This window comes from Octodon degus, unplaced genomic scaffold (genome assembly GCF_000260255.1).
Source record: "Octodon degus isolate 3935 unplaced genomic scaffold, OctDeg1.0 scaffold00014, whole genome shotgun sequence".
In the NCBI taxonomy this organism is placed as follows: domain Eukaryota; kingdom Metazoa; phylum Chordata; class Mammalia; order Rodentia; family Octodontidae; genus Octodon; species Octodon degus.
The window spans coordinates 16,055,235-16,074,146 of NW_004524590.1; the positions used below are offsets into that span (position 1 = coordinate 16,055,235).

General features: G+C 34.8%; 1 protein-coding gene across 1 annotated transcript in view; it reads right to left on the minus strand.

Moving 5' to 3' along the window:
- Nucleotides 1-18,912, minus strand: part of Dpp10 (dipeptidyl peptidase like 10) — a 696,690-nt gene that overhangs the window by 305,583 nt on the left and 372,195 nt on the right. The window contains exon 5 of the mRNA XM_004626368.2: nucleotides 18,442-18,516. Coding sequence (XP_004626425.1) covers nucleotides 18,442-18,516 — 75 coding nt within the window. The remainder of the gene's footprint in view (nucleotides 1-18,441; nucleotides 18,517-18,912) is intronic.

Genomic DNA, 18,912 nt, shown 5'->3' on the forward strand with positions numbered 1-18,912 from the left:
CTGGCTGGCATGTGGTGCTGGGGGATTGAACCGCGGTCCCTGATGCCTTGCGTAGCTTGTTCTAAGTAGGTGCTTTAGACCACTGAGCCATCTCTCCAGCCCCCAAATACATTTTTTAGGATTTGGTTTATTCAGACTAAGGATGATAAACAAACGCATCTGCAATGTACTTGAAAAAAGATTTGTACAGATACATGTAGACACACACAACCATACTCCATGATAGGCTCAAACAGAATTCTTTTTTTTTTTTTTTTTTTCTTTTTTCCGGAACCGGGGATTGAGCTCAGGCCCTTGCGCTTGCCAGGGAAGTACTTATTCCACTGAGTCATCACCCCGGCCCTTCAAACAGAATTCTACGACGCATTCCAGTACTTCAGTTTTAAAGGATATTTTATCTAATTAGACACTCATGACCAGGTCCTGTTTTAACTGTGCTACACATTTTAAAGACTATTTAGGAGGCAAAAAGAAAAGGGAACTCAAATCAATGCCTCTTGCTTAGTGAAATGGAAAACTAAAACAGATGTTCCCCAAGTCAGTCTACACTCATACCCCAAGAAGAGCATTTTCGCTGTAGGCATTGTTTCATCTTGCTGCCTTCCTTCTATTCAAATTCTAAAGAGAAAAGTTAAGACCTACACTGGTGGAGAGGCTTGTGTGACAAACACAGAGATCATGAAGAAGCAGGCAAATACTCCCTTTTTTATTATGAATTCTATGTCTGACAACAGAAAGGAGACTCCAAAGCTACACTTCCTGTCACCTGCAACACTCATGAGGACAACACTTATCTAAAGAATCACACACTTACAAATAAGTTGCTTCTGTCTCATCTGATGTAAAAACTTCATGTGTACTTTGTAAAACTGTGAACAATTCAAGATGTAGGTATTTGTGATTTAGGGGCTGGGGAGGTGGCTCAGTAGAATAAGTGCTTGCCTAGCAAGTACAAAGGCCTAAGTTCAATCCCCTGTTCCGCCAAAAAATTTTTTTAATTAAAAAAAAATATTTGTGATTTAATGACAATGAACATTAGTGACAGAAAGAAATTAACAAATACATCAATAAAAGTCCTCCAGATCCTTTCTACATTTTCCTTCTCCACATTTCTACACACTACATCTCTTACTGTTGCCTACATTTATTAGAACCACTCACAAAGCTCTTCCATACATTTCTGAAAGCTTGCAATACTGGATTTTAAACTCTGGAAAACTCTTCCTCTAACTTTGTGACAGTCTTAGTGTCCTCTTAGAATTTTCAGCTTTTCCTACTTGCTCCAAAGCACAACTTTTTTCTATTCACCCACTACTGTACGTATTCTGCAAATGAAAGGCAGTGAATTATACATCTCTATTTTTATTCCAAATACCTATCCCAATCCTTGACATTTAATCACTTAAAAATAAACAAGATGTGTGAAAAAGAAAGTCCTCAATGTAATTAATATGTAAACGGTATTAAGATATGTGTGCTCTTTTCTGAAATTTTTGGAGAAAATAGACTTCTATTTCCCACTGATACAGAATATTCTGAAATTGAGTTTTCAATAAGTCCTTTATTTGAGAATTTGAAAACCTACTATGTAGGCCAAATTCTGCCACTGTCTAGGTTTCTATCATTTCAATTTTTGGAGCCTCAATATCCTCAGCAATAAAACAAGATATCCTCCCATCTCCCATACCATAAAAAGTGTTCAGTTCTTGGTTCGTAAAGCAGAGCACCTTTTCAACCCTGAAGAATGGGAACAATTTAGGCAGTGGTGAATAGAAACTTCCAGTGGTTAAATAATCTCATTTCCCTAACAATTAGAGAAGATAAGACAAAGCAAAAGGAAACTTTTCCAGACTGTAAGCTACCCCCAAAATACCCTGATCTATTTTGCACCTAAGGATAGCATAGGTAAGTGAAAAATCAACCTTAATGTGAAGCAGCTAATTTGCCTTCGGTCCTTAAAATGAACCAGAGGTTATCTGAGCCAGACATAAAGCCTATGTCCAAAGGTTTAGTTATGATGATAGAAAACAACTCAATATATTTCTAGAATTTTCGGTTCAATATTGTAGCCAATTGTACTCTGGGAAAATAACAAAATAATCTTACATCAGAGATTACTAATGAGGTGGTCTTGTATATCTCATGGCCTCCACTGAGAATACAGTTTGTACACTTTAACCTTAGAGATGAAAGGACTTGCAAAATAGTTCTTTATGCTCTATCAAGTAATAATTACGCAGCAGATAATTCAGGAGATTTAAATGTAAATGCATAGAATACAAAAAACCTCAACAAAAATAAATACTTTGAATTCCAACAATCTGACGATATCGAAATTTTCCTAAGGGTTATTTAACATCATACAAGTCACTGCCATATGGAGCCTTTACTTTATTGCTCTTTTGTGGCACAAAATTAGAGCAAAAAGCACATTCTAAAATATTTCTAGAGTTTACAATCTCTCACTTTCAGAAAGAAGACAGACATGTGATGCAGTTTTTCTACAGGATTTTTTTTCTTATCTGTATGGAAGGAAAAACACAGTATATTTTCAACTCTAATAATTGTTTCTCCTTTGAAGATACCATTATTCCACAAAATCCACTTAACATTACTGTGATTGGCTCAGCAGCATTAAAACCAACACTGTGACTATCTCCCCTTTGGTTCCTGATCATTAAACTTCATCTCCCGATTCTTCATCATAATGGGGGAAAATCACTCAGATGTCAGTACACAAGTAAACTATCATCTAGCTTTATGAATGTAGCCCTCATTGCCCCTCTCCCACCACCAAATTTGAACACGTGCTCTTTGAATCAGGGAAATTAATCCTCCGCACAACAGAGAACAGAATGCCTTGTGCTCTACACTACCTTGTGTACCAGTTATGGAAAGAAATATCAGCTCTGGAGTATATATGCCACAAGGAATAAAACATGTAAGATTCTAGAGGGCAAATTTCTGACAACACAGTATGGGGGAAAAGAAATATTTTCATGGAAAAGTTCTTTACCTTTTGTGATATGAATGAATTTTGTAATGTATTTGCCTCTTTTTACCAGAGAGATTTTTGTTACCCATATGTTTATGAAAATCAGATTCTGATCACAGGTCCACCAGTCCCAGTTTAATTCATTCTTTCCGTTAACATCAGCAACTTTGATTTCCAGAGCTCTGTTCATTTACTCAGATGCATTTGAGATCTGTCAAAAGGACTTACGCCCTTTTTTTTTTTTTCTTTGACAGAGTAAAAGACTGAGACTTGGCTTGGGTCATATAATTTCCCAAATGGACTAGAATTTCTGGCAGCCCCACTTAGTATTTGCCATCTGACATGACCTCAGAGAAGCACAGAGATCATCTGTTAAGAAAGGCTTCATCTCCATTCCCTGTCTTCTGTGATATTCTGTACTATACTGAGGACCCTCACCCTAACACAATGTCCTCTGAGTCATAGGAGGTAGAAGTTTGTTCTTCCAGGAAATTCTAACCTCTTTATACACAACACTAAGGCCTGCATGTACCAGCAGATCATGCAAGACAAAAAGTAACAGGAGTGCATCCCACTGATGAAATTGTGGAGAACAAGAACAGTAGCTTTCAGAGACCAAAGAAGGTAGGAGAGAGCAAGAGTACGAGAAAAGAGCCTAAACATTTGTACATTTTGATTATGGTAATGGTGTTACACATTTCATAAAATGCCAAGAATCATCCACAAGTGGATATAAAAGTGAGTGTGCATATAAATGAATAAAATCTGCATAAATTGTAAGCCCCTTGAATCTCACTGTGCTGTTAATTTCTTGGAATTGATAATGCACAATTGTGATGCAAGAAGGCACTACTGGGAAAGGCTACAAGACGAAGTGGTCTGTGACCTGTTGTGCAAAGTTTCGTAAGTGTATATTTGACATAAAATAATGTAAAAAGTAACATACAATCTGAGTGCCTATCATGTTATTAGAAAACTGGCTTGATTCCTTGTTCCCAGTGTCTCTTCCCTCCTTCTGGGCAAAGCATTCTTCATTTTGTTCACTGCTGTATTTAAGGCAGACGTAGGAATACTAGGCACAGTGTGTTCTTTATGAATAGCATGGAATGAATCTATGATTGATAGATATATTTTATATTTAAAGATCATGTTAATAATTTGGGTGGCATCATTAATGTGATTTTTGTCCTAACTCCATTTTAAAAAGTAGAACTTCTAGGAATATAATAGCGCTAGACAGACTATTAGAAAGGCAGGGCCAGCCAAATAGCTCAGAGGGTTAAAGCACCTGCAAGCAGACACAGGGGCTGGTGGTTCAATCTCCAGGCCTGCCTTGCTGGTCCCACCCCCGGGAGCATTGACACAGCAATTGAGACTGGGTGTGGTGGTGTGCACCTGTAATCCCAGGTCTTGGAAGGCTATAAGCAGGTGGCTCACTAGGAGTCTGATTTAGTGTGAGACCCTGAACACACTGTAGACCCTTCCCTAAAATACAAAAAAAAAAAAGAATGAAAGAAAGAAGAAAGAAAGAAAGGCAGTCACAACAGACAAGATTAGAACAATAACCAGTACAACAAAATACCAAGAGAAATACATTCCAGACAAGTACAAATAATTAAATAACCAAATATTTAAAAAATTACTTAATCTGCTAAGAGGTAAAATAGATAATCATTAGAGGTCATCGATGTAGGTATGGGGTTTCTGAACAGAGCCCCAATTGCATAAGAAATGCAACCGCCATTCCACAAATGGGATAAAATCAAATTAAAAGAGCTTCTGTACAGCAAAAAGAATAACCAATAAAGTGAAAAGAAAGGCTATATAACAGAATTATGTCTACATAATAGCTCTTCCTCAGACAGAAGATAAATATCTAGAATATATAAAGAGCTCAACAAACTAGCCCTCTCGAAATAAAAACAACAAAAATGGATACGTGAAATGAACAGATACTTCCTAGACGTACAAATATCCAATAAATACATAAAGAAGTGCTTGACATGGCTGGCTATTGGAAAAATGCAAATTAAGACACTTATATCATCTTAGGCCTGAAAAATGGCCCTCATCAAGAAATCAGAGGGCCCAGGGAGATAATTCAATAGATTAAGCACTTGCCTGGCAAGCGCAGTGTCCTGAGTTCAATACCCAGTACTGAAAAAAAAAAAAAAAAAAAGAAAAAGAAAAGAAATCAGATAATTGTTAGACTGAAAGGAGAAAAGAATCCTTCCACAGTGCTTGTGGGACTGTACATAGAACATCCCACTATTGGAATCAGTATGAAGATATTTCAAAAAGCTAAAACTGCAAATTTACTTTGACCCAGATATTTCCCTTCTAGCTATTATCTTGAAAAACGTAAAGCCATAATATTATAGTGCTACACTGATGCTCACATTTGTAGCAGCACAATTCACGATAGCCAAATTTTGGAAGAAGCTGACACCTTCTTGTACAGATGATCAGATAAAGAAAATTTGGTGTTTACACGCAGTGGAATGATACTCTACCATAAAGATGGATTCATTTGAGTCATTTGTGGAGAGGTGCCTGCACCTTGAGACCATAATGTCAAGTGAAATAAGCGTACAAAGTTCAATATTGGTTTATTTTATATAAGAAATACAAGTTATAAAGGACCAAAGACAGATGATAAGAAGTAGGACTACGGGTCGGTCCTAAAGAGATCAAGGCATAAAGGGTGATGGGGAAGGAAGGGAGAGAAAGGGATGATAAAAGGAATTCAGATGCCTTAAATGCACATTCCAACTGTACACAAAAATGTAAACATTATGTATTTCCAATGCATATTAATGCAAATAATCAAGTAGAACTTCATCAATGTACTTGAACTTTTTATTTGATTTGTTAGTCAAAAGTTAACACTTATATGTTATTAATAGCACATAGAGAAATATAGGATTATAGTTCACAGAAAAGGAAAGGAATATGTTATTGAGCTTAAATAATCTTTTCAAATAGCACATACAGAAATATTGAGTTATATTTGACAAACTTCTTACAGGGAAGTATTTTATTATGTGTAAATAATCTTTTCAAAAGCAGTATAATGTTACCTAACAATTTATCAAAAATGTAGCCTGTGTTTGAAAGGTAAGAATGATCCTCACAGTATTATATATAAGTGAAAAATATGTAAGAACTTATGTGCTCAATAACAGCTACTATAACACTGATTTTTCTGAGAAAATTAAGACTTCTTTTCACTCTGTGATAAAAAAAATGTGAGTATGATTCTAATCCACAGTAATTAAGTTCAGATCTTAAATATTTACTTGTCATTAATGGTAGCATAACTCATTAGTTAGAAAAAAAAATCTTTAAAGTATCTTCTGCGTCATGCCTGTTTTTCTCTACAACAATGCACTCTTTAAGCTTTCTCCCAGCTCAGACTCAATACGCAGCACCCACAGCATAAGCGAAGAAGCGTCCGACTTGCTCAGGTTTTTTGTCCTCAGTGGGATAGCCCCAAGACATAGTGACCTGGGAGAGAAAAGCTTCTTAGCTCATGGTGACCAGGAGAAGAGCACCAGAGGCAAAATAAATCAGAGCATTCCCACAACCTCTTTCCTCACCATGGGATCAGGAGATCTTTTCTCAAATGGAAAGGGGATCCTTTTACATTCCTGAGTCTGCAGGAGGTAGTATCTTGTTGATTCCTGAGAACCCTCTCAGGCAACTTTTGCTTGCCTTTCTCCTTGGTTTCTTTTTAATGATGCTAATCCCTTTGGCAGCCATGACTCTTTTAGTCCTAGCTTTACATATGCTTCTTTCTGAGGAAAAGTTTAATTTTTTCAAAATTTTCTGCTTTTGTCACCAATTCTCACTATAAAGTGGCTATTGCTTGTCATCATTATCTATGCCACAGCTTAGAAATGTATCTTTCCTAAAATTATTTGAGCCAGACTACTTAGTCACATTAATTTTAGTCTCCTTCATGTTCTCCAAATATTAACATATTTTCCATCCGCAGTTAACATATCTAACCAGTACCTCAATTTCCAGTGGAGATCTTTTTCCCAAATCGATTTCCTAAGCTTGTCCTTTGTTGTTCATATTCTTATTGGCAATCTGCTTTTTTGCCCTCTGGCAAGAATCACCCATCAGGCTTTGCTCAAAACTTTTTTATGGCTTTTCTAGACCACATCCTTAAGACTCTCCAAGGTTCTCCAACAAACCAGTTCCTAGGACTTCTAAACCACATGATGAGATATAGACACAGCACAAATCCCATTCTGTGGTATCAAGTTCTACATTAGCTTTCTCAAAACTGAGATGTAATACCCAACACACACACCTGAAAGGACAAATTTAGTATATTCTTGGTTTTCTTCCACAAGTGGCTGCCTGTTAGGCTAAGCTGTCATGACAGAAACGTTTGTTGGGACAGAACTGTTTATTTCCTGGCATCTAACAATCAGAGCAAGGAAAGGATAAAGCATGGGTACCAGATCTGAAGGCCACCCCTCCATGATGTCCAGAACATACCAAGCATTGTGGAACTCCAATCCACATGGTGAAAGCAATCAACTTCAAACCTCACATTGGTTGCCACAGATAGTAACTACAATGATAGTTTTGTTTGTAAGTTATGCAGTTGAGGAAAGGCATTTTACATCCTGTTATTTTAATTTAATTTCTTATATGTTTACTGAATATTAAAACTAAACCAATATAAATAATTTTTCTCCTACAACATGTTGTTATACAAGACAGTATGGCAGGTACATATATTAAATGAAATGATGCTGCCAATTTTTAAATTTTATAAGGTCAAGTAATAATGACAAAGCTACATCCTTGTATTGGAAACCATTAATAATTTTAGAATACTATGGAGAGAAGATTTTTAATCTTCATCCCCTTCTGCTTCTCCCATTTGCCTCTCCTTTCTTCTTCTCTTTCCTCAGGATTGACCTCAGTGGGCAAGTGCTCTACAATTGAGTTACATTGACAAATCTATTTAATGATAGGGTCTCTCTGAATTGCCCAGCTTAGAATTAGTACAATTTTTTTTCAGGCATCACCATAACCCAATTATTGATCACTTTGCATAGATTAAAATTCATACAGATTTCATTGCTTTTCATCAGCCTATGAAATAATTTGAATTTTGAAATGCGTTCTAAAATAATTAAGAGTGAGCTGTGCTCTCCGTCCTCAGTCACTTATATTCCAGAAACAAACGATAGAGCGCAGCCCTCACCTACGTCACACTGCTATTGACGATACCACACAGATTTAGATCCATTTAGCCTCTTGAATAATCTCAAGGGCTCCAGGGAAAATATGTGTAAATATAAATTAATCATAATTAGATGCAAATACAATTAAATTTGACAGTGCCACACTTCATTAGATTTCAGGAACACAGATATAATGAATAAAAGCTCATATCCTAACAAAACAATTTCTCTTACAAATAAAGTTACAATTTTTACAAGTTAAGCCTTAGTCATTTTCTGACTTTAAGCTTTTAAAATTGCTTTTGTCTCATGACTAATTATAATCTCTCCTCCCTCCTTTCTCAGAAACACTAAGGTGCTTTCCATTTGGCTAATTAAGAGGCTCTCCAGGCTGCATGCTACCTTTGAGCTGGTGAATTTTCCAACACACTACTTTCAACTGTGTTTCTTTTAAAAATAGGCAACATGAAAGCAGTGGAAATTCATCAATGTCAATGTCAATTAGAAGTCATAATTTTACTGGTTTCTCTTACAGAAAAAAGTATTTGTGGATATCTTAGTATGTGTTGTTTTTATTTTACGTTCATTTTTTCTATTAATAAATATCCTCATTTCAGTTCTATAAATGTTATCTTGTATTTGAAATTTCACATTTCTTGTAATGTAAACCTCAAATATATTCTTATTTTAGTAGCTATATTAATAAAAAAGAAAAATGAGAAATCAATATATTGACATTTTATTTAATCCAGTATATCAAAGATATTTTACAATGTAGCCTGTTATTACATTTTTTGTGTTTTTCCCTAAGATTAACAACTTGAAAAGTGCATTTTGCATCTCAATTCACATAGCATATTTTAAATGGTCAGGTGGTGACATCTTTTAAATAGTGGCTGTTGCTGCTCACACAATTCTATGTAACTTAATTTTATTGTCAATATAAAAGCAGGTCAGTATTTTTTAAAGTTCATTCCTCACTTTAACTTCAACAAGTTTGAGGTTATAAGTATAACTCAGTGAAAAAAAAACAGTTGACTAGCATGTACAAGGATTTAGGTTGTTTTACCAGACACACACAAATACACACACACACACACACACACACACGCGCGCACCAAATTCAACTAATTACTATTCTTCCTTTCTATATCTCAAGAAAAAGTTTTACAACTCATGTTTAAACTCATTCTAGCCATTATTAATTTTAACCATATTAGCCAGCAGTAATTCTTCTACATTATATGAAATACTAACTCTGCAGCCTACAAATCAAGCCTCAATTCTAACCTGCTCCTTCAAGCTGTAATAAGCATTCTTTATTCTATTTGCTTAAGACTCATTTAAACATATGGGTCATAAAAACAAGCAGGTTTATGCCACATCATAGAATCCTCTGCACATAAAATTAAACTAAATTCTTTGAGTATAACCATTCAGGCAAATTCAAGACCACCCACCTTCTCTAGCAGTGAGCATATAATTTCCAGCAAACTCTTCACTCATATTTTGGGGTTTTAATCCAGAGCCTTCACGCAGGTCAATGCCTTCATCTCAAGATGGACAACAGCCAAATTTGATGTCAGTGATAAATATTTCTTGAGTTTCCCATTTAACTGTTCGTTGACAGATTATAATCCTACTAAGAGCTTATCAATTATAAGTTAGACCAAAAAAAAAAAAATAAATAAAACTTTGCAGATGGACCCTGGCCCAGTAGGATTACCTGCTCAGGGGTTCATCAGGTGCCACACCACTGAGAATGTCATGCACCCTGTATAGACATTAATGAGCAAATGACTAAAGGTCCCAGCCAACAACCAGCAATCACTTGCCAATCAAGGTTGAACTTTGCAAGTCCAACTTGGGCTACAGCTTCTGCATCAGGAAATGAACACATCAAAGAACACTGGAAGAAAAGCACAGGCAAGCCCTTCCAAAATCACTTACTCACAGAATTCATGACCACATTAATTTACTATTTGGTATCATTAAATTCAGTGTAAATGCAACATTGATTAGCTGGGACAAGATCTTGTTGCTTAGGATGGTAGGAGTTTGCTAACACAGTATTTTCCAATTATGGTTCTGTTCTCTGTTATGAACTAAACCATGAAGAAAGCGATATGTAGTTAACTTATAGTGTGATCCATCTGTTTCCTTCCATTTAATTAACTATAGTACTAATAATTATTTATATAATTATTAAAATCTCTCTGAAGACATAATGGAAAACTATGATAAATCTAATTCAACTTAATATTTCTCAAATGCATGTAAACTATTTTTCTTCATATTAAACCTATTTAAATTTTCTGGTGAGCCATTTGAAAGAGAATTATTTGCCAACCAACACACCATAAACAAATTGGTTATAATACCTTCTTATGTAGTTACCTCATGGTAGTGAAAATAAGTACCAGGTATTCACAAAGGATTTGTGGAACTCTAGTTTATTGACTTGGTATACTTACATATACAGACACCTGATTGGAGACTATCTCAAGCATGTTTACATGTTGTAAACATACACAAATAAATGATTTTCCCTGATAATTATATATTGTTTTTAAAATAAAAAGAGTATTATTTCAAAATATGTGCTTGAATTAGTTAGAATCTGGTAAATACATTAATAGCATCTTGAAAAGTGGTAAGTATTGGCTTCCAGAATCTTTCTCAGAATCCCTTCTTTCCCTGCTTCTATGCCTTACCACTTCTTATCCTCCTTTCCTTTCCCCTACGGACTTTCACTATTTCTGCTTTGGAGTATGTAATAAAACTGTAAAATATGTATTATGCTGTATCATCTCTCTTTATATACAAGAATTTTAGCTGAAAAAACAGGTTAGCAGGAGCAACCATAAATAAGAAAAGAAGCACATCAAATGGGCAATAGAAGATAGGTGGATTTTAGGATTACTGTGTATCAGTCCTATGGGTTACTGTCCTAGATTGTACTACCTTTGAATTTATCATTAATAGCATAATATAACATATTAGTGTACCTCAAGTGTGTGAAGCTGAGTAGCTAGACAACCTCATGATCCACCCACGGACTGAAACAAACTTGTCCAACATCTCTCTCTTTCATTGCAAAATACCGATAATTTCATTAGATAATTCAATTAAGAAGAGCTATCTTTTCAAGCAGTAGTGTACAGAGGACATAATTATTACTTCTTGAATAAAATAGAAACTTTTCATAAGAAAACTTGTCTGGTGCCACCCTGACGAAATAGTACAGACTGAAATAAAAGCAAGAAACTTGAGAAAGTAAAAATGCCATTTTATATAGAATCCAGTACAGAGGACAGTTACCAATGCCACAGATACAGCACAAATAAAATTGGTAAATTCCCTGTATTAGACAAAATTTAAAAGAATCAGTAAATGACCACTTTTATTCATAAAGAGCTCATTACAATGCAAATTTGTTGATATTATGTATAAAAAGTAATTATAATGATACTGAAATAACAGTAAATTAAAGTCTTTGCCCTCAAACATAAAACATAACGCAGAAGACAATGATCATATAAAATAGTTTTTGTTTTCTTTTGTTTGTACTGAGAATTGAACACAGGACCTCATCTTGTGAGGTAAGCACTGTGCTCCCAAAATATATCCTTGGCCTTAAGGTAGTAACTAGTCTGCTTAACATGTATTTTAAATCTATGTTGCAAGAAATTTATGAATAAGGATTAGTTGACAAAAAATGAAAATATTTGTTTCCACTTTGTTTATCTTCAAAAATATTTTATGCATAAACACTCAACTTGTTAAGCAACTTGTGAGACAGTAAGTTTTAAATCATTCAATAGATCAATAATTCCAAACCCATTGAAGATTAAAATCTTTGAAAACATATTATGCCTTAAGGAAGAAACAACGTGCTCTGATGGGGAGAACATCAAAGTGCTACCGGAACAGTATGATAAGTGCTATCTAAGTTCTAGAAACAATATAAGTAAAGCAAACTTCATTTTTCTTTCAATTAATCAAACCCCATTAACATGATTCCAAGTTAAAAGAAACTAATTACATCAGAGTACAGAATAAATCTGTGTAGAAAGGTAACAACTTTTCTTCAAAATGTTGCTGTAATCAAGAAACAAAGATGGAATGCAGTCACCAGTGTGAAACAGAGTCCTCAAGAAAGAAAGCTGTTATCAATACTTCTTCCTCCTCTATAAAACACATCAATAGCTACAGAAGGGGGGACTGTGGGACGTTTCAGGGACTGACACCATTGTCACATTTGTGACACAATTTGAGTGCTTAGCACGTGTGTGTTCCTTCTTACATAATCCCTTTTGAAACTAGGCAGCAAAGGAGGTACAAAACAACACATGCCACAAGCAGCAGGCAGGGAAATCACCAAAGACAAAATATGCTATTCACATGTACAATTTTAGTCTGCCCAACACTGGAGAGGTTAAACTGTGGCTGTATGTGGTGGATTACTGTATAGTCATAGTGATGAACAATCTATCAAGCAGTTATTGAAAAATATGAAGAAGCTTTGCAAAAATTTGCTAAGCAAAAGATACACAATAATTTACACTGCATATATTATATATAAAACATAGAAATAGGTAAACCTAATGTAAGCTACAGGACTTTAGACAATGGTCTTTTGATATAGAATAACTAGAAGGAGCACAGAGAAGCTTTTTTCCCTAATCTGGATGCTGGTAACAAGTCTGTATTCAGTTTATACGTCTTCACGAAGCAATCCTCATGATACGTGCAAGATCTAGCAAGCATGTTGCACGGATAGTTTGGTTTAAAAACACATTTTGCTCCAAATTAAACACATACTCTCACTTTTCCATTTTTAATTGGAACTCAATAGATTAACCATCAACTGGGAAAGATAAATTTGGCCAGATCAATATAAAATTTAAGAAAGAAGTAATTGGATGTTAAAGACAGGAAGAAATTAGTTTGCAGCACTTGAGAAAAAAAATGCTGAATTATCTTTATTAATAATATTTTCTCTAAACCTTTGACTGGTACCTGTATAGGTTCTGGCTATTTAGCTCAATATCCAGAAACGGAAATCAGTTTCTCTAAATTAGTAGCTTTCAACCTTGAGTGTGCAGATAGCAATCACTGGGTTGTTGTTTAAACCAGATTGCTGGGCTTCACCTAAAAGCTTCTATATCAAATAGATTTGAGGATAAGAGGATTTTTTATTTCTAGTAAGCATCCATAGTAAGCAGATGCTGCCTTGCTGGTCCTATAAATGGAGAGAATCTTCCAGGAACAAAATTTTCAACCCTTGATTACATTAGACCAATTTAGAGATGCTCTAACCTCTGTATTTTCTCCAATAAAACTAGGTTCAAGCCAGATGTTGCAAAGAGAAATTGTAAGGATTAAAGATATATGGATCAGAACTTTGACACAATGTGTCATGCAAAAAAATAAAGATAAAAAGCACCTATGTTTGTTTTCAGTCCCATAAAACCGCCACCGTGAAAAGAGGTACTCGACAACACATCATGGGATGCATTTGTTCACTGAAACACTATTTTTAAGAGCCAAAATGGGTACAAATCACAAAAGCCTTTCAACAGATAAGCAAATGCTGCTATATAATTAAAAACTGAATACTCACAGAAAGAAAGAAGTATGTTATATGCCACAAAATAGGTAAAGTTTGAACATACGATGTTAAATAAAAGAAGTGAGACAAAAGGTCACAGACTGTATGATTCCATTCATGAAAAATCCAACATAAGATACTGTTGATTTGAATGTTTATATAGGCAGACATGTAATTAATAGTTACCAGAATATAAGAGTGGAGAGAATGTGGAACACCTAGTACAAGGATATGAGATTGTCTTTTGGGAGGACTAAAATGTTTCCAGGTTGGAGAGTTAGCCTATTGGCAGAGCACAGGCTTAGCATGTGTAAAGCCCTATTTGCAAGAGGCAGTATCGAAAGTAAACAAACAGATAACATGTGTTGGAAAGAGATGCAGTTGTTGATTCTACATACTATGAATTAATTAAATGTCACTGAGTAACACACTTTAGCACTGTTACTTTTGTATTATATGAATTTCAATGTCTTAAAATGTGCTCTCTCTGTTTACTCAGAACCCATCAGGATCTGACTTGGGGCCTCCTGGATGCTAGGCCAGTGTTCTAACACCGAACTGTACCTGAAGCCCTTAAAATATTTAAAATATGTGAAATATTTTGAAACAGCTGAGGTTCAACAATAGAATAATCTGATTTTTGTTGGAATCCAACATTCTGGTTGAGTTTTTTCTGGTTCAGTCAATATGGCTTAGAGTGAAGATAAATACTAAATCACTAAAAAGTACATTGCTAATGTTCAGCCTTCCTTTCTTTCTTTCTTTTTTACTTTCTTTCTTTCTTTCATGAAACACGGTCTCACTATACATTTCAGGCTTGTCTTGAACTCACTTTGTAGTTCAAGCTGGTCTCAAACTCAATGATCCTCCTGCTTCAGCCTCCAAATGCTGAGATTAAGGTATGTTCCACCAAGCCCAGCTATTCTTTCTTGTTATATGAACTTTGGATATAATTTTAAGTGTGTGACCCTTTATTTACCAGCTTCTCAGAGACTTCCTTTTCCCCTCTTTAAAAACTACTGGAGGATAAAAGCATCTCACTAATACAACACTGAATTCATATTTCTTCTTTCCTTACTTGTATAAGTAAAGTGGAACAAAAGGAATAATGCACACAAAAATAATGAATTTTAAAGGATGTGTTTGGGTGGTCATATTTCATGTGACTGCTTTTTTCCTCATCGTTGTTAATGGGCATTATGGCTATGTATGTGCAGATAGTAAACCAGTAAGCACACATACATACAAAGTAATCATTCCATTCACTTACCTTAAAGCTATTTCACTTACTTTATTTTATTATTTATTTTTAAATTTGGGACAGGATCTACAGGGTGTACAGAATCTCACTACATAGATCAGAATCACAGTGATTCTCCTCTTTTCAGCCTCCCAAATGCTGGGATTACAGGCGTGCACCACCACGCTCAGCAGTCTCAGCACACCCCTGGGGTAGAGCCAGCACAGCATGCCTGGGATCAAACCCCGGCTGCAGGTGCTTTCCTCTGCTGAGCGATCTGCCCAGCCTTATCTCACTTACTTTGAAACTGCTTCCAATCTTTTTCTTAGTATAAACTGTATATTGACATTCTTATATATTTGAGCTGGGGCAGTTATGCAGACATGTCTATTTTCTTCTAAGTTGTCCACCTGTGGACTGAGCTAAATGGCTATGATCCCCCAAAGACAATGCCATGTCCCACAAATTCCATCCTGATTGCCCAAGTGGAGTGGTCCCTATTCATATTTGCTAAAATATGCTTTCCTTTCCAATATGATTATTCAGAGTGGAAAATTTCTCTCTTTTTGGTATTACCATACATGTCATACTTCATGTAATACATCATACATGGTAGTAGATATGCATGATATAGTCATGTTACCTCAACTGTCTTGAAGTAAATGATTCACTTCTACACACCAACACACACATATGCATATGCATGCCCACACACATCTTGCATATCTAGTCCAGTAGTTTGAATATGATAGATAATGAATGAAATAAATAAATGAAGTTGTATAGGGCTGTGAAAGGCGATTTGGCCATTTTATTAAAATAAATTCTCACATGCATAGAGTTTTTAAATTTTTATTTAAGTATTTTTAAATGTATTTGGTACAAGTTCTCACTGGGCAGCTCAGACTCATAGTGATCCTCCAGTCTTAAGCCTCCCAGCACCAGAGTTACAGGCCAGCACCACATGCATGATTTCAGTGGCCAACTCAGTGCACTTGGGCTGGGGCTAGTGCAGCATGTGGTACAGGGATTGAACCCTGGTCCTTGTGCTTGCCTAAGCAGGTGCTTAGTCCACGGAGCTATCTTGCCCACCCAAGAGGTTTTTTAAAAGTATATTCTTATTTTTCTCAAAGTTAAATACAGATATGAAAATATGAAAATTGGTCTGTAGGGATTTTTTGTTAATTCTTCCTTCTTACACTTTTGCCATAGTTTCACAAGTCCAACATCAACCACTTTGTGCATCACATTTTTTCTTGACAGTCAAACCTAAATTGCCAAAATTTAGTATTCAAGTAAAAGACAAAAATGCAAATTCAGGCTTTTTATGGTTGAAAGATAGTTATTAATAGTTCTATCAGGGATAGGCTGATGTAATCAATAACTGAAAATTGTTCTCCTATTAAATTAACTCGAATGAAAAAGCACTTAGCATTAATAACATTCAGTTGTTTAGAAAGTGATCTTTTTTCTATTTTAACCTTTCTAACCCATAAATCTTTGAAAACTATATAAGCTTTAGATAAATGTATAAATAATTAAATGGGTGTTAAGTACTTCTGACCTCTTTCCAGTAACTTATGTGAGGAAAATAAACTGAATATTATGCAAAGTTTATAATTTGATTAAATATATTAACCTGATTGTTATTTATCTAAAAGTCGTACTTTAGGAAATTGTCTTCAATTTTGACTTTTGACAAACTAGAAAATTTTGAATTCACTGTAGACTCATGGATAGTTGTAAAATACAATAGCGAATGACGCCTTATACCCTGGCCCAATTAGCCATAATGGTTACATCTTGCCAAACTATAGTATAGAACGACAAACTGACAAACAGACATTTGTGTAGTTATGATAAAGAATATATCTGTCTCCACCAAAATCCCTTATATTGCTCCAGAATATAAAAAAAACTATTTCTATATTTCTTCTCATGACATAGAAATGACTTATCTGTTATTTAATTGTACAATATTCTCATTTCAAGGACATTATATACATGGAATTATATAGTCAATCAGATTTTGGGATTGACTTTTTAAACTTGACCTAACCTTGGAGATTCACTGAAGTCCTTGAATAAATGAGAGCTGCCAATTTATACTTCTACATTATATGCTATAGTTTGAGGGATTTTTGTATAATGTATGAAACTAAGGTTGACATGGTCGTTTTTTTTTTTTTAAATGTTTTTAGCACAGGGTTTACAGGGTCTCACTACATGGATCAGACTTATAGTGAACCTCCTGTTTTAAGCCTCCTCCGAGCTGGGATTACAGGCATGCACCACCACAGCCAGTCTCAGTCACCCTCTCAGTATGCACGGGGGGTGGGGCTGGCAATACTTTTATTTCTAAAAGTCAATATTTTTATTACTATAACAAATGATTTAGAAAATCTGTGAGTACATATGTCACAGAAAAGTTAAGAAAAAATATCTCGATTTGTTAGAAGAAAGGATCCCTTTCATTACAATCTTCTCATCATTTTTTATTGTAACTCAATTATCTAAGTAAAAATATAAACTCTTCTCAAAACACAGCAGATATATATTCCAAAAAAGAAAAAAATAGCAAATAATAGATCTTTTGAACTGTGAAATACAATGTATTCATAGGTTTTTGAAGCCTTATGTGAGCCTTCCTGCTTTAAGTCCATAAATTTTTATTGTGTGTCTTAAAACTCATAAAACTTTCTTGAATGATTTCCAACCATTTACTCACTGTGGAAACTAATCTGTTCAATTGCCTTTCCAACACGCACTTTACTTTTTAACGGGCACAAATTATATCTATGCACAAAATACTGAATAACCATACATATTGCTCTAATTGTACTCTAGAGCTAAAATGGAATAATAAAACACTAATTGCAATTAGATTGTTCTATTTGTTCAGATTCAATTTTACAGCCTGCCCCACTTGAAACATCGTCTACAACAACAAAGTTAACATTTAAATATCACCAGTCAATCCATTGACCATAATCTAAAAAAAAATGTTTTCATCAGTCCTTTCCAAACAAACATAATGCATCTCAGATTATAGCCAGTAGAAAAGGCTCTTTTATATACAAGGGTGACATTCAAATATAAGGAAACCTTAGCCTGAAAATTTCAAAAAGTCTTCATGTTTTCAAGTTTATTAAACTCTGACACAATCACAAGGGTAGCTGACAGATTCTTGCCAATTCTTATCACTCAGGTTAGGAAATAAGGACAGTTTTCATGATTTTCTTTACACAATGTGACCATGAATATCTCCCAGCAGTGACTGGATATATAAAGTTTTCTTTAGCTGAGCAGATACATAAATAAAATGATGTGTTATCACTTCAATGCATCACAATTTTTTTCTCAAAGAAGAATATTCTCTTACCTGTTTTACATCATATGCCAGAAGGACGTATTTTAGATCCGGTGATACTGAGTACCTTGATGCCTTGAAGGTTACCTTTAGAAATTAAAATGAAATAGATAAATAAAGAATTAGAAAAAAAATAGTGACTATCTTAATTGAATAACAGGAACATGTGTGTGTGTATTCGCATCACATTATAATTGGATGGTCTCATTCTTATTACAGATAGGCATAAGATTGAGTCTATTTATGATTATTAAAATGAATAGAAAAAATTGAAACAACTTTTTAAATAATTAAACAATGATTTAGAAAAAAATAGACAATCAATTTTAATCTATGTTACTGCTTTAAAGAACTTTAAGGCAGGGTACAGTGTAACCTTGGCTTTAATCCCCAGTATGACAAAAAACAACAATAATCTGAAGCATTCTCAAACGTACACAGATGATCTTTCATTGACTGCTGGGAAAGGTTAGTGCTGCTCTT